The following is a 17,558-nucleotide window of genomic DNA, read 5'->3' on the forward strand; positions in this document are numbered from 1 at the left end:
CAATTTTTTAAATATGCCACCGCTGCAAATCGTTCGGTCGCGGCACAGCCCAGGAACACCAACGATAATCGCTAAAAGTGCTGAAAATTCTTTAAAGAAATATTATAGATGACATGGGCAAGCTAATTTACATTAGTAATACATAATTTTGATAAATTATAATGTATTTAAACCATAACAATAATCAAAATTACACACCATGATGATTTCTCCTCTAATGGCGGCTAAAGATAGGTACAGACTAACGAAGTCTACTCATTCATATAATGCTACGTCACAGGTTCCTCTCTCTCTCAGCTCTAGAGGAAGACGACAAAGAATACACATTATGTAGCGCTTTTTATACTACTGCTGATTTTGAAAATCTCTGTAATCTTACAACATTATTTTCATCTGTGGCTATATTTTACATTTTTTCATCGCAGATATTAACATATTTCGTAATTACATTATGAGTATAGAAATATTACAATCGTAAATACATCGAGAATATTATTACAGAAAATATTACAATAATAACCAACGTCCTTTACACAAAATTAAATAACTTTTTGTTAAACAACTACAGTACATACGAACTGCTTCATATCGGCGTACATAGTACAATTAAATGTCATTTCATTTTATTAATAGTGTGTGTGATGCCAGGGAACGTTACAGAATACAGGCATGGATCAATGCAAGAGGACCTGTTACTGGGTATTAGAGCTACCGGTGTGTACAGCAGTCTGGTACCAGCACCTCTGAAAGTCTCGCTGTATGGTGGTACAGCATGCAATGTGAGGTTTTTCATGAGCAATAAACAGGGCGGAAATGCGGAACTGATGTTTATATTGATGTCTGTTCTAATTTTCTGTACAGGTTCCGGAACTCTCGGAACCTAGGTGATGCAAAACCTTTTTTGATGTGTGTATTAGCGAAGAGTTGCATAATTTCGATCCTTTGGTATCATGAATTATTCCGCCCAAGTTCCAATCATTCAGTCTGGTCTCCCTTTCTAGTTGCTGGAAGTTGCAATACAGAGAACTAAATAGTAACGAAAAGACTTGTGATTATTCCTTGCAAGACAACGCGAGAGCACTCGCCGCCAAAGAGTCTATGGCAGTATTAACAAGTTTGTTTGACAGTATTAACAAGTTAGTGCAATGACAGAATTAAGAGCTGTTTTTGATGACAGGATAGTTTCTAATACTTTTAGTTCGCCTGAAACTGGTGCGCCACCTGTGGCAGTCCGAGGAACGGTCGCGGTGCATGTAGCGCTGGAAGCCTGGCTCGCAGTAGTGGGAAGCCACACCCGGCGGTTAGCTTCTTACGTCGTGTATTTTGATAGTTGTTAATTTCTTTGCGAGAGTTTCTCTCGCCGTGTATGAAAAACGAATAGTATGAAATTCGAGTCCTGTCCGTTGCAGACAGCATCACCAAGGTGGGCATCCCGTGCGACTCCTCGGACCACCCATGCGAGCGGCTGCGTCTGGTGCCGGAGGCGCTGCAGGCGGCGCCCGTCTGCGGCAGCGACGGACTCACCTACGGCAACCCTTTGGCGCTCATGTGCGCCATGACCACCGCCACCGACGGTGCGTACATCTCTCTGCACTCGAACTAAGGCCACTCCACTGGTCTGACAATAAGAGCCTGCCACTTGGGGGGAGCTGTCACTAATCGTTCGTACTAGCTCAAATTCATCTGACTTTCTCGTCGAGGTCATTAAGCGAGGAGTAACATGTTTCTCGAGTCTTCCTCTACCGTGATCCCTCGAAATCGTAACACATAGCCACTCCCTGATGCACATTACTTCTCTTGCAACGTCTGCCGCTGACGTATGATATGCGTCACTGTCACCCTCTAGTGCTTGCTAAATCATCCTTTGCTAAAACCTACCCGCTATTCGTTGAAGTAAGATTCAAGATGAAAGGATATCAATGACAAGAATATTGAGTAAGAGTAAATCGAAGAGAAGTAGCAGAAATGAGGACAATGAGAAACTTATATCAGATTTGGCGAGCACGAAATAGATGGAGTAAAGAAATTCTGTTACCTAGGCAATGAAATAACCCATCTCGGACGGAGCAAGAAAGACATAAAAAAAGAGACTTGAATCGGCAAAAATGACATTCCTGGCCAAGAGAATTGTATTAGTATCAAACATAGGTCTTAATTTGAGGAAGAAATTTCTGAGAACGCACGTTTGGAGCACACCATTGTATGGTGGTGAAATACAAGCTCTGGTAAAATCGAAACAGAATACAATCGAAGCATTTGAGATGTGGTGCAACACCAGAATGTTGAAAATTATGTGGACTGATAAGGTAAGTGATGAGAAGGTTCTCCGGAGAATCGACGAGGAAAGGAATATATGGTAAAAACTCACAAGGAGAAAGGACAGGATGATAGGACATCTATTACAACGTCAGGGAATAACTTCCATGGTACTGGAGGGAGCTGTAGAGGGCAAAAACTGTAGGAGAAAGACAGAGATTGGAATACATCCTGCAAATATCTAAGAAGGCAGGTTGTTGCAAACGCTCCTCTGAGATGAAGAGACTTTCGTGCCGGGCCTTATGAAACCCGTAAGATTGATGACTTAAAAAAAAAAAAATCTATATCTGCCATTGACCCAACATCATATGTCCCCGACTGCTGAGAAATAGTCAAGAATCAGTACCCATGAGAAACTTCCGCACTTTTTCATATTTAAATAATGACAGTATTTGTAATAAGAGTAATCGTTGAGATAAGGGTCTTTGTGGGAATGAAGACAAAACACCTTTAAAAACGAACGGAGCAACGGGAAATAATAATCAAGAAATTAAGATAATCCTTGTGTTTACATTTTTAGGTATCCAAAAATGTGTTTTCTATTCGAAGTGTTTGCCTTGGCTTGTACTACGGGCAGAGATCAGAGATTGTCAGTAGGGCCACATAACTTATAACTTTAACTCGAAGATCATTTTCAGGTACAGTAAGCAATTTAGGTCGTGGTAGTAATAGGTAAGTTACAGTTGAGTCGTTCCAGAAAGTATATTTGTTTATAAAAGTCAGCTTCTGCGACAGGTAGAGATAACGGACTATCGCAGTGGTCACGTTTGTTATCAAAGACAATGATGTATACAAATTATCCAGTCAGTAAGTACTTTAAAACCAACAAAACGATGTTTGTAATAATCTAATATAAAAAGGAAACTCTTATTACTGATTAATAAATAAGCATCGTAAAATATAGGTATGAAGTCGGGCATCCATTACAACCATTTTGACTATGATACTTAAGTCTCTTGTATATTGAATTTTTCACAGATAGTAAATTTTGCGCGAAATCGGTAGGCAATATCAGAAGCCGGTTAAAAAAATCTTTCTAACGAAATGTAGAAAGACCAGCAAAGCGTGGGGGATTGACGCAGAGACTGGCAGCTGCCCCCAACGATTATAAATGTAACGTATTGCTCATAAATCAGCAGAAAGACCGATTACCGATTCACTGTAAGTCTGGCTATCAATCACTGGAAACACCTCACAACCGTTAAATTATTGGTAGACTGAACTTGAATAAAACCACAAAAAGCTGTCCATCGCTGATTTATTCACGCAACCAGTTTCACTACGTTGAAGTGGCGTCTTAGTTGATGCTACATGGAAAGAGAACCACTCTTGCAATCGCCACTCTTATATTTAAAAAATTAATTAATGACAGCCAATGAAAGTAAAGCTAAATAAAAACTACTTACACTAGTGTCGCATAGATTAGCACACGGAGACACTCCCAACGTTTCTAGTCGCAGAATCCAACCCTATGAAAAGGGGGAGCCGTCAAAAAACAACAATAGATCATTGGAGCGAAACGTGGATGGGTTGAGGTACTATGACGAAAAGATCAGTGGTTAATGTAATAAATGTGATTAAATTCTAATACAAGAAGCATAAAATAAGACACCATCAGTAGAGTGTCTGACTCAGAAACGTAACCCTCCACCCACCCCTGTTGCTACAAGGATAACAACCCCCAGATGGAGAAAATTAGGCAAGATAAAAAATACGGAAGCAAGAAATTAAGTAAACTATGGGCCTAAGTGTGCAAATTTAATGCAGCTGAGGGACCGGATAGGGTTGATAGAAGAGACAGAGAAGATCCAACGGAGAGCAGCGCGCTTCGTTACAGGATCATTTAGTAATCGCGAAAGCGTTACGGAGATGATAGACAAACTCCAGTGGAAGACTCTGCAGGAGTGACGCTCAGTATCTCGGTACGGGCTTTTGTTGAAGTTTCGAGAACATACCTTCACTGAGGAGTCAAGCAGTATATTGCTCCCTCCTACGTATATCTCGCGAGGAAACCATGAGGATAAAATCAGAGAGATTAGAGCCCACACAGAGGCATACCGGCAATCTTTCTTTCCACGAACAATACGAGACTGGAATAGAAGAGAGAACCGATAGAGGTACTCGGGGTACCCTCCGCCACACATTGCCCGGTGGCTTGCGGAGTATGGATGTAGATGTAGATGTAAATGTAGACTAAAAACATTAAAAATCTTGTAAGGTTATAAACCTTATTTAAGACAGTTACCATTAACCAACTAGTCACAACCAAAAATGAATATATGAGACAATTGCAGACCCATTTATAATGACAAGCCCAGGAAGAACAGACTAATAAATCGCCTTACACAAATTGAATGTCCAAATACACCAACACCACTATACAAAATTTACATATCCTGTAGTCGATTATCGCGAAGATAAAGCCCTGGAGGCGGTCAGCTGTACACTAAACTGGCGGGTACCGCCATAAGATCGGAGGCGTTAGTAGGAAGGAAGACAACAACACGTGACAGGAGAGGCAGTATTTTGAACTCTAAGGTTCGGCGAGCGCCTTAATAGTATAACATTGTATCTAGAGACCAGAGAACATAGTAAAAATCTTGATGTGGCTATCATCATGATAGCTCATTGTATTATAGAGAATGCTACATATGAGTAGTGAGCGAATAAGGACCAAAAGTGAGCATAAAATGCATATTTGTGCCAACAGCTGCACAATTGTATTTTTAATCTTTGCCACGTTTACTTGTAACAACCATCTAATAACTGAAACAGACAGAGGATAAACATACAATCGTACAGCTGGTGGCACAAATATGCTTTTCTAAAAATACTGAACAGCTGTAGACACCTAAGAAAGTTTTGATGAATACAAAAGGTCGTGGGATGCAAGGGGTGAAATTCTACTATTCAAGGAATCGAAATTACTTATAATACCGCAATTTGTTAGCTCCATCTGTGTATTTAAAGTATGCAAGGGGAATGTGTTCTTATGCGAACCATCTCAACCTCTTCAAGGATGTTGAGAATCAGGTCTTTCTCCTGACGATGCATAATAGATAAATCGGAAACCGATATTTTATTAGATAAATCGGAAGCCGAGGTTGTAAATGTATGTCGCCTCTTGCGGGCGGCTGCAGCTTCCTATGTTGTAAAGTTGTATGCGTTAATTTACTGTCCAATAGCATGCGATTTAAAGTGTCAACAAACACACGTAACATGTTATAGAATAGGCATGTGACAGAATGCAGTTAATTCAACGATTGTTAAGGGAATATAATTTATCAACGCAGGATAAAGCTTACATTTCAGTCGTTCTGCCATTTCTTGAGTTCTGATAGTTTGTTTAGGATTCTTACCTGGACGGAGTGACACAAGGAAAACCGAAGACTGAAATAAGAACTGAGACGAGATACTCATCGGAACCCTCTGTCGGAAGAAATGAGGTCGGGATGGTATTATTATTATTAAAATTCCGACTCTGTGAGCAATATATGAGTTCCCATGGCCAGTAGATATCTAAACGATTATACAGGGTGTTTCAAAAATGATCGGTATATTTGAAACGGCAATACAAACTAAACGAGCAGCGATAGAAATACACCGTTTGTTGCAATATGCTTGGGACAACAGTACATTTTCAGGCAGACAAACTTTCGAAATTACAGTAGTTACAATTGTCAACAACAGATGACGCTGCAGTCTGGGAATCTCTATAGTTCGATATTTTCCACATATCCGCCATGCGTAGCAATAATATGGCGTAGTCTCTGAATGAAATTACCCGAAACCTTTGACAACGTGTCTGGCGGAATGGCTTCACATGCAGATGAGATGTACTGCTTCAGCTGTTCAATTATTTCTGGATTCTGGCGGTACACCTGGTCTTTCAAGTGTCCCCACGGAAAGAAGTCTCAGGGGTTCATGTCTGGCGAATAGGAAGGCCAATCCACGCCACCTCCTGTATGTTTCGGATAGCCCAAAGCAATCACACGATCATCGAAATATTCATTCAGGAAATTAAAGACGTCGGCCGTGCGATGTGGCCGGGCACCATCTTGCATAAACCACGAGGTGTTCGCAGTGTCGTCTAAGGCACTTTGTACCGCCACAAATTCACGAAGAATGTCCAGATAGTGTGATCCAGTAATCGTTTCGGATCTGAAAAATGGGCCAATGATTCCTTTGGAAGAAATGGCGGCCCAGACCAGTACTTTTTGAGGATGCAGGGACGATGGGACTGCAACATGGGGCTTTTCGGTTCCCCATATGCGCCAGTTCTGTTTATTAACGAAGCCGTCCAGGTAAAAATAAGCTTCGTCAGTAAACCAAATGCTGCCCACATGCATATCGCCGTCATCAATCCTGTGCACTATATCGTTAGCGAATGTCTCTCGTGCAGCACTGGTAGCTGCGCTGAGGGGTTGCCGGGTTTGAATTTTGTATGGATAGTGGTGTAAACTCTAGCGCATGAGACGATACGTGGACGTTGGCGTCATTTGGACCGCAGCTGCAACACGGCGAACGGAAAGCCGAGGCCGCTGTTGGATCACCTGCTGCACTAGCTGTGCGTTGCCCTCTGTGGTTGCCGTACGCGGTCGCCCTACCTTTCCAGCACGTTCAACCGTCACGTTCCCAGTCCGTTGAAATTTTTCAACAGATCCTTTATTGTATCGCTTTTCGGTCCTTTGGTTACATTAAACCTCCGTTGAAAACTTTGTCTTGTTGCAACAACACTGTGTTCTAGGCGGTAGAATTCCAACACCAGAAAAATCCTCTGTTCTAAGGAATAAACCATGTTGTCCACAGCACACTTGCACGTTGTAAACAGCACACGCTTACAGCAGAAAGACGACGTACAGAATGGCGCACCCACAGACTTCGTTGTCTTCTATATCTTTCACATCACTTGCAGCGCCATCTGTTGTTGAAAATTGTAACTACTGTAATTTCGAAAGTTTGTCCGCCTGAAAATGTACTGTTGTCCCAAGCATATTGCAACAAACGGTGTATTTGTATCGCTGCGCGTTTAGTTTTTATTGCCGTTTCAAATATACCGGTCATTTTTGAAACACCCTGTAACTAGAACATCAGAGAAAATAGAGCTCTCACGGAACATAACAGAAGACCGCTGTTCTTTACCATTTGGAATGAGACAGGAAGAGAGTGAACGGTTAGTAGGGCCAATGAACCCCTTGCCACACGTTATAAGGAGACTTGCAGAGCATAAGTGCAGACGTAGGTCGACTGCGCTGTAAACGGTGCAGACAACTGTTGACATTAATTTACAATATCATCTTATATTGATCTTGACAGCAGCGTAAAGTAAAATGTGTGACCGAGGAACAATATTTATTACATGTTTGCTACGTAATCAACAGTTTAGATAAGGTATGCGGAGAGAAAACAGTGTGGTTACAAATAATAGAAATTAGAAATTCAGCCCGTGTTGTCTTTACGTTTGTGGGATCTCTTCATATTTATTTATGGCTGTCGCAGGATGTCGCTCGCGTTTCTCTTTAGATATGGGCATTATCTGCTTGGATTACGTGCAGCAATATGTAAAGTAGTTTACTTGACGACTGGCAGTAGCAATAGCTGTTGCTTATTTACGTATTATGTCTGCGGGGGAAGAGACGATTACGAGAAGAAAGCAGTTAGTGACTCGGCAGTCCTTCCTGTAATCGTACTCAGATACACACGATTGCCCACAAGATTGTCAAGCATGTAGCTGGTAATGCAGTTAAGAATGTCTCCAGTCTCAAGAAACAAGGTAATTTTGAATGTGACTCCACTGATGTAGTATAGTCTCTCTTGCATACTACAGTTTGTTGAAGACATGTTTCAGGCGATTTCTACCCTTTATCAAAGTTCCTACAATAACAAAAATCTGTCGTTACTGACAATTGTGAAAGTTCTACAAAAAATCTTCTTACTTAATCAAGTTGGTAGACTCCTTACAAATAGTAACGAAGCCAATACTTCAGCACAGGAATTATGCAAAGTGTTTACACAGCCTTACTACAGAGCTTAAAGTGCAAAATACCAGTCCAAAATTACATTAACCATGATATAAAGTACACGGTAGTTTTATCCATTTTTTACAGTTGTGTACATGACTGTATTGAATGCACAGGAGTTACGAATTATTATGCCTTCAGTCACAATTTTTTCGTGTTTTCTTGAATCATACAAAGCATTCCGGACGCTATATGTACATCATCAAGTGAAAAGAGTGTAACACAGTATTTATTTATCCCCATGAGTAAGGTAATCCGAAATGTTTATTCCTTTTGTGGGAAGGTTAGGCCAACCCATGTGGCCGAGTGGTTCTAGCCGCTTCAGTCTGTAACCACGTGACCGCTACGATCGCAGGTTCGAACCCTGCCTCGGGCATATATGTGTGTGATGTCCTTAGGTTAGTTAGCTTTAAGTAGTTTTAAGTTCTAGGGGACTGATGACCACAGATGTTAAGTCCCATAGTGCTCAGAGCCAATGAACCATTTTTTTTTTTTTTGAGAAGGTTTGATGTTCATTTCGAAACTCGCAAATCAAATAACTGAAACTGCTATGACAAATCACCTCGCTCAAGAGCAAAAGTAAATAATACATTAGAACGATTTTCACCCGGTGATGAACCTACAGAGTTCGAAATGAATCGTGTGATTCAATAAAACACGAATAAATTGTGACTGAAGGCGTTATTATTTATACTTGCAGTGTATAAAAAACAAAGTTCAAATTATGTGAGACAGCAACATTTATGTGAGTAACATTACATTTGGGGTTTCTGTAGAAAACTTGATTGCTGGTGGACTAGTGTCATCTGAAACAGGAAGTCAACAAACATTAATTTGTAACTGCGTCTATAAACTACATGTTATATTCTATATGTTCTCAGTAACTGATGTTTCGTGTCACCGTGGGAAAAATGTTGACTCTAGCGACATTAAGACTGGAGGGGAAGAAGAGTGTAGGAGTATAGAGCTGAGCTGTCACCGATTTCTGTTCTTAGTTCACTGCAATTAAAAATGACAGATGATTGAAAAAATTTTCCTATTCGAATACCGGAAGATTATTACTGAAAAATTTGAGGAATGAATAATGAATAATCTCCTTAAGACGATAATCGGTGACATATGCATGTAAGTTACGAAAACCAGGATCAGCTGTAATAAAAAACAGAACTGATTAAGGACTGCTGAAAAATTGGCATTTTATTGTTGATAAGGAAAACATCTTAAATTCTACAGGTCGACATAATTTTTATATCCACGCTCGTATGTAGAAACTGATTGCGTCGATGTCCATCTCCTTCTTTTCACTGTGCAATAAATGATACATAAAATTTCGGACCTACAATCGCAGAAATTCTGTTTGTTCAGATGACATTATGGCTGTATACTTCCCGTCTATCAGAATGCAGCGACAAACTGATTTTACACACGGAGTAACATGCAATATTACTTTTTTGGCGTGCACTGCTACAGTCGGTTGGAGTCAACAGTCCCTCACAAGTTTTTTCTGAGGATATATTTATTCTTAAAAGTTAGAATATCATGACAATAGCGGTCGAAATTTCTTTCACACGTACAATTTTTGAACGTAGTATTTATCACGCTCTATGGCCTTATTCCAGAGTTCGGCCAAGAGCAAGTACTCCTTGTTGGTAAAAGCTCTTGTCCCGTCCTCGTAGCAATGTAACTGCGTGAATTACTCTCTCGCCATGTTGAAAATGTGTCCCACGTCAAGACCGATTGTGTGGCCCAAACAGATGGATGTACGACAACGCCCTGGTTTCTTGGCCTGTGGGGTGGATTTGACAGTTATGTCCAACCCAATATGGCGATGTGTTTCCGGATTCTGGGACCTGCGTGTGGGCGTGCACTGTCGTGTTGGAGCAGGGTATCATTTGGTTTCTTGTCACACCGCGCACGTTGGGAACGGTTCTCGAGTTGTTAGAGTCTTCAGATATACTCTGATGCCTTTTGGCAAAACATCTATCAGAATGACCCCTTCACTAATTCAAAAGACTGCCATCATTGCTTTGCCAGCAAACGAAGCTGTCTTGGATTTCTTTTTCTTTTTTTTATCATTGCGGATGGTGCCGCTCCAGTGGTTGCCTTTTTTTCAGCTCAAAGTGGTACACACAGGTCACGTAGCCCATAACAAAGTGTGACGCAGTAATCTCTCCATTGGCCTCAAATTGCTCCAATTTTCTTCGAATCGTGTGGTTTGTTGTGAGCGTACGTGGAACCCATCTTGAGCACAACTTTAAAATCAAAGAATCCCCCGATCATTGCACACATACTTTCAGTGCTCACTGATAGCTGTAGAGCCGATTGTCGAGTTGTGATGCGCGGGTCTGCACGAATAATGGCAGCCGCACGATTCCCCATGTTGGGAGCCGTGACTGTGACAAGACATCCCCAACATGGCCAATCGTGGAGCGCAAGTTTTGCACCTTCGGACGCTTTCACTTTCTTTATCTATCGCCCAAAAGTAAAGGGAAGAACGGATAATTAACTTTTAAAGTCCGATTCCTATATAATCTCTTTCAAATAGTGACAAAATTGAGCATTTGCACCTTCTGACGCTTTCACTTTCTTTATCTATCGCCCAAAAGTAAAAGGCAGAACGGATAATTAACCTTTAAAGTCCGATTCCTATATAATCTCCTTCAAATAATGACAAAATTGAGTATCAAACCATTGCTTGACAAACCTCTTTCTTTTTTCAGTGTTCTGGCTTGCGTGAATTTTTTCAGTTCCTTAAAAAGCACAAAAAAGAGATTGTGATTACGATATCTATTTTGATTTTACTCTGAATTTTAATGATTAAATTTTCCAATTCTTGGCACAGCTGGTCTTGCAGTACCTTTCTTTTCCAACTGATAAAAAAAAGTTTTTGGTTTCAGTTTTGTCACATGAATTAATTTTTGAATAAAAGGTCACAGGAAGTTATGAGTAATTTGAATCTTGATTCATTTTAATACATCCTTTATAGCTTCACTACACCAAATACAACGTGTGCGATATGTGGGCACATCAACAACGTAACATACGCGACTGCCAACTCACAGCTACTTGATATTACCAAAAGAAAAGTAAACAAAGATATACCTAAATGCACAAAGACGCAATTTGACAATGAGATAACATCATCGTTGTGTGTTATACGTTTACATTTTAGTATTTTCATTTCATTATTTTTACATTTAAAATTAATGCTGTAAGTATTAGAGAGAATAGTACAAAGTAATAATAGTAATAACAAAAATAATAATAACAATAATAATAACAATAATAATTATCACTGTTACTGATGTTTTCAAGATTACAATATTTGTTTGATAATTTTTTGGTATTATGACATTTCTTTAAAAATACATTTGTACATAAATACGAGGGTAATCCCAAAAGTAAGGGCTCCTATTTTTTATAAGCACATAGACCTGTTTATTTTTACAATGATTTACTTCAGTTTACAGCTTGAACATTTAACTATTTTTCCACATAATCACCATTTCTGTCGATGCATTTTTGTAGACGCTGTGGCAGTTTTTGTATGCCCATGTCATACCCGCTCCCCGCCATGCTGTTCAAAAAATTATGAACCTCTTCTTTCACCTCGTCGTCGGAGCTGAATCGCTAGGACCACAATTAACGCTGAAAAGTACTGTGAGACTCCGAAAAAACTCGAACGGGCAATTTAAAACCGAAGGAGAGGAATGTTGAGCAAGGACGTACACATTCTCCACGACAATGCTCGCCCATACATCGCTAGGCAAATCGTTGCTGTCCTGCAAGACTTTCAGTGGAACATAATCACCCACCCACCCTATAGTCCTGACTTGGCGTCCAGTGAATTTCACCTGATCCCTAGGTTAGAAGAACATATTGCCGGAAAGCAATTCAGCTCCGACGACGAGGTGAAAGAAGAGGTTAATAACTTTCTGAACATGATGGCTGCGAGCTGGTATGACATGGGCATACAAAAGCCGCCACATCGTCTACAAATATGCATCGACAGAAATGGTGGTTATGTCGAAAAATAGCTAAATGTTCAAGCTGTAAACTGATGTGAACGATTGTAGAAATAAACAGGTCTATGTACTTATAAAAAATATTAGACCTTACTTTCGGGATTGCCCTCGCAATTACATTCATGCATAAATAACTATATTTTAACATCTCTTTCTACATAAATGAAAATCAGTAACTGATGTGTGAAAAATGTTAATGGCTTGTGTGCTGACATTATTGCATGTATTGTCTTGTGTACTGGTAAATAAAAGTTTGTCTTTCAGCAGTTCCATTATACCGTCATCTACCAGATCATTAGAGACGGAGATCTACATCTACATCCATACTCCGCAAGCCACCTGACGGTGTGTGGCGGAGGGTACCCTGAGTACCTCTATCGGTTCTCCCTTCTATTCCAGTGTCGTATTGTTCGTGGAAAGAAGGATTGTCGGTATGCCTCTGTGTGCGCTCTAATCTCTCTGATTGTATCCTCATGGTCTCTTCGCGAGATATACATACGAGGGAGCAATATACTACTTGACTCTTCGGTGAAGGTATGTTCTCGAAACTTTAACAAAAGCCCGTACCGAGCTACTGAGCGTCTCTCCTGCAGAGTGTTCCACTGGAGTTTATTTATCATCTCCGTAACTCTTTCGCGATTGCTAAATGATCATGTAACGAACCGCGATGCTCTCCGTTGGATCTTCTCTATCTCTTGTATCAACCCTATCTGGTACGGATCCCACACTGCTGAGCAGTATTCAAGCAGTGGGCGAACAAGCGTACTGTAACCTACTTCCTTTGTGTTCGGATTGCATTTCCTTAGGATCCTTCCAATGAATCTCAGTCTGGCATCTGCTTTACCGACGATCAACTTTATATGATAATTCCATTTTAAATCACTCCTAATGCGTACTCCCTGATAATTTATGGAATTAACTGCTTCCAGTTGCTGACCTGCTATATTGTAGCTAAATGATAAGGGATCTTTCTTTGTATGTATTCGCAGTACATGACACTTGTCTACATTGAGATTCAATTGCCATTCCCTGCACCATGTGTGAATTTGCTGCAGATCCTCCTGCATTTCAGTACAATTTTCCATTCTTACAACCTCTCGATATACCACAGCATCATCCGCAAAAAAGCCTCAGTGAACTTCCGATGTCATCTACAAGGTCATTTATGTGTATTATGAATAGCAACGGTCCTACGACACTCCCCTGCGGCACACCTGACATCACTCTTACTTCGGAAGACTTCTCTCCATTGAGAATGACAAGCTGCGTTCTCTTATCTAGGAACTCTTCAATCCGATCACACAATTTGTCTGATAGTCCATATGCTTTTAGTTTGATCGAGGAGGATGTAAAAATTATTCAAATATCCAGACATGTCTATTTCAGGGGAACCATTGCGCTATTTATGTTCAGGGAGTTAAATGGGATTTTAAAAGCTGTTATCCTCCAGAATCGAAACCAGTGTTTCACCACTGCGCCTCTTTTTTCGGTCCAAAACACTTGGTAGTGATTAATGAAGTGAAATGGAATGAGGTCAGAGATTTCTGGCCATATGTGTGTTTAGCGATAAGCAAGCATCAATGTGTGGTACAGCAATTGTCGTACAGCTCTTTACCTTATTTATGGATGATTGTCTCTTCCACTAACATGATGTGGTCGCTGCTCGCAGACCTGTCTGCTGTGCACAAAGGAGTCTGCCTGCCGGCTGATGATGAGGACGCCGGAGAGGAGGAGCCAGGAGAAGGAGAAGGCGAAGACGTGGAGGAGGGCAACACCGGCAGCGGCGGCGCCGGCGGCAGCAGCGGCGACGAGCAGGAGGGGTCCGGCGCGCAGACACCGCCGGCTCCAGCGGCTGGCGACCCGGGGGACGTGCCCGCTGCCAGCTAGCAGCCGCCACTGGCGCCAGTCGGCTACGCTGCGGTCAGCTACGAGGAGCGCCATGGGCGTGCTCCAATATTTCGCATTAGGGACAGCCGAGTCAGTCGTCCGCTATTAAACGACATCTCAGCGACTTGGTTATCTGCCGTGCAAGGCTTAACACTGTCCTGCCTGCAGTGACCGTAAAACCCAGTGCATTTATTTAGTGGTTACAAGACTCGCCCATTGGGATCACAAGACACACTTAGTTGCAGCAAGAGACGACAGCAAGGATCGAATATCGCGGACGCTCATTAGTCTCGCCACGCGCGGGAACCGCGCTGTCTAGGGCGCATTGCCACAGTTCACGCAGCTCCCTCCGTCGGAGGTTCAAGTCCTCTCTATGGCATGGGTGTGTGTTGTCCTTAGCGTAAGTTGGTTTAAGTTAGATTAAGTAGTGTCTAAGGCTAGGGGACGATGACCTCAGCAGTCTGGTCCCATAGGAACTTACCACGAATTTCCAAATTTCATTAGTCTTAGCAAGTATAAATAGTTGATGGTGTGCTCTAAATGCACAGGCTGATCCGCAATTGGAAAATATAATACTCTGACCATTAGTTGTCGCTCCTTCTCGTTTCTTTAACATATAATAATAGTGTGGATATATTTAGAGAAAAAAAAATTGTATGAAATAAATTAGGGAGTACAATCGACACTCTAGGAGAGAACGTACGCAAAATGAATCTGCAGTGGGAAAAGTTGTGTTTGTAAAGTAATTAGTCACATTACTTATAGTTGTCTAGATTACCATTCTAGAGTATCTCCTGTTGATGTGTTTGAAGAGGAGTTATTTTTAGAGATTTCAGTTGATGGAGACTCTGAAACTAATTTTAGCACAAGTAATGTGCTAACAAACTGAAGATTTCCTAATGACAACAGAAGAACCAACACCTAAATATTTTTCTGAGCCATTGGTCATTTATTATCCGAACACAAGTATATGCTTCCCAGCTGATTTAAATAACGTTACACTAGCGCAGACGAATATTGTAGTATAGAGAAGTGAAAGCTAGTTTTACAAAATGGAGAATCAATTATGTCATCGTATTAAAACCTGCCAAAGAATGCAAAATTATTTTGTTAGGATTACATGAAGAAATGCCAACCACGCAGTATTGTTAAATAAAGATTATTACTGATACCTGAGTCTCCGGCATTGCCCTGTTCTGTATTTATTTCAATTCTATTAGTCCGTCTCCTCTTTCCTTCTCTCTCTGTCCTATGCTACCCCTCCGTCTTTGTGTCCATCCCCTCTTGCTTCCTTTCCATGTTCACCTCGTCCCCTCTCCATCTCCTCCTCTTTTTTTCTCTGTCCATCTCCTCCTCCTCTCTCTCCTTCCATCTCCTCCTACCCTCATATATCTTGAACTGTGTCTTACAATGATATAATTTCATAGGTTCATTCAAAAGCGTGTATGGATACCGTCTGCTATGTGTGTTTTAACAGCAGCAAAGGACAAAAAAATGTAAACATCATAACTGATGCGACAGTTTTACTGTGAGAATAACGAAAATGTGGTAAGTGATAAACTTCCTTCCTTTCATCACTTTGTGGGAGTTGTCAGCGAGAAAAAGGTTTTTAAAGATTTGAAATTAAATGTAAAGTTTGCTGCAAGTCACTAACTGCGCTCCTTATCAAATATTGATTGAATAAAATCTTGGTATTCGTCCGTCGTGTCATGTACTTCTTTTTCACCCTTACCCCTTTGATATGAAGGTAGTTCTTACTGCTACAGCGACTCTTCCTAGAAATTAATCGATGTGCGTGTCAAGTTGGGTTGCAATCGATCCAGCGATTTCGGAGGAGAAGTGGAAAAGTATACGTAAATTTTTTTTCCACTATCGGATTTTCATGAAGTATAGCCTACACGGTGCCCCTAGCCACACTGAAGTTACCAGTGAAAATCCCTTTAAAAATCCGTCTACTAGTTTTGGAGATTAGTGTGTTCCGGCAGACAGATGAGAAAGTTCTAGTAAAACTTTAAACCACGATATCTTCTTTTTCGTGATCCTATTTTGATCACTAAAACGTATATGGTGTTCTAAAGTATGCCCAAGATACCAGTAAAAACCCCATGATAACACATCTAGTAGTTTTGGAGATTTTACCATATTGAAAGACAGACAGACACGCCGGTTTTACGATTTTTTTATTAGTATAACTTCAGATTTACTACGTTTTTCCCACAGCTCTATAGTCTAATAGGTCCATGCTGACTTCTCTCAACATCTCATCCATTTCTAAAACAAAAAGTTAATGGAATTAACTTTTGTATTAATGGGATCATTTCAAAGTAAAAAAAATCGATTTCGTAATGAGATCCATAAAGCGGAATGAAAAAACTCAATGCAGTGAAAGTAGTCAATAGGCTTGACTGGAATGTATTCTTTGTACATCGCAAATCCGAAAATCAAGTATCAGCGGTTTCTTTTGTGAGGAAGGTAACGTTTTTCAAATGCAAATTTATTTTCATGCATTGCAGATGCCTTAAACTACATAGCCCCCTAATATGCGTGATTTGTCAGCCACAGCCACTTGTCGCAACAGGAACCCAGTATTCGCCCCTTCGTGCAGCACTATTGACGCTTATTGCTGATGGAGGTGAATTTCATACGTCATGCAACTCCTCTGATGATGACAACCTCATGGCAACAATGAGAAACTACATCTATTTCAGATGAAGAAAGACATGTAGATCGCATAGTGGCGTTTGGTTTGCAAGGAAAACGGGAAAATCCTTTTCGGCCAAATGATAAAATTTCTTCTATTATTTCTACTCTCGATCTTCATTAAATTCCAAGGCATCGCACGCCATTGCTTTACTCAGTACCATCGCTACACTTAAGAAAAATAAACAGAAGTTTACTCACCCTTGAACGCAGGAAAGAAATTACAAAACGGATTTTACCCATGGCGGTCCGGCCAGTTCTCTACATTTTGAAAGCATACGACAGTTCTGTGACAAGAATCAGACTTCCTTCATCACTGCTAGTGCAATACATCTCGCTCAGACTTTCAAAGTGATTGACACCCGGAAAGCGGCGATGTGATCGATTCGCAGTTACATTTTCTCACGGAATGGATGTGACAGGAACAGCTGCACAGTTCCATAAAGAATATATTCACATGCTCCCTGTTAACATGACGTATTCTCCTTAGTACCTTTTCTAGGACAGTAACAGCCTTATCAATTTCTCTTTCCCAACATCCACTTTCTGAAAAAGAATTGAAACAGCAGCTGTATATTTGTGTACAATAATATCTCTGGCTGTGAGTGTT

The 17,558-nt window shown here is 40.8% G+C and overlaps 1 protein-coding gene across 1 annotated transcript in view; it reads left to right on the plus strand.

Annotated features, from left to right (window-relative positions):
• The window catches only part of LOC126310110 (agrin-like), a 276,535-nt gene extending 260,584 nt beyond the window's left edge, over positions 1-15,951 (plus strand). The window contains exons 8-9 of the mRNA XM_049992110.1: positions 1,410-1,574; positions 14,031-15,951. Coding sequence (XP_049848067.1) covers positions 1,410-1,574; positions 14,031-14,248 — 383 coding nt within the window. The 3' untranslated portion in view covers positions 14,249-15,951. The remainder of the gene's footprint in view (positions 1-1,409; positions 1,575-14,030) is intronic.
• The last annotated feature ends 1,607 nt before the right edge of the window (positions 15,952-17,558 follow it).

This window comes from Schistocerca gregaria, chromosome 1, assembly GCF_023897955.1.
Source record: "Schistocerca gregaria isolate iqSchGreg1 chromosome 1, iqSchGreg1.2, whole genome shotgun sequence".
Taxonomy (NCBI): domain Eukaryota; kingdom Metazoa; phylum Arthropoda; class Insecta; order Orthoptera; family Acrididae; genus Schistocerca; species Schistocerca gregaria.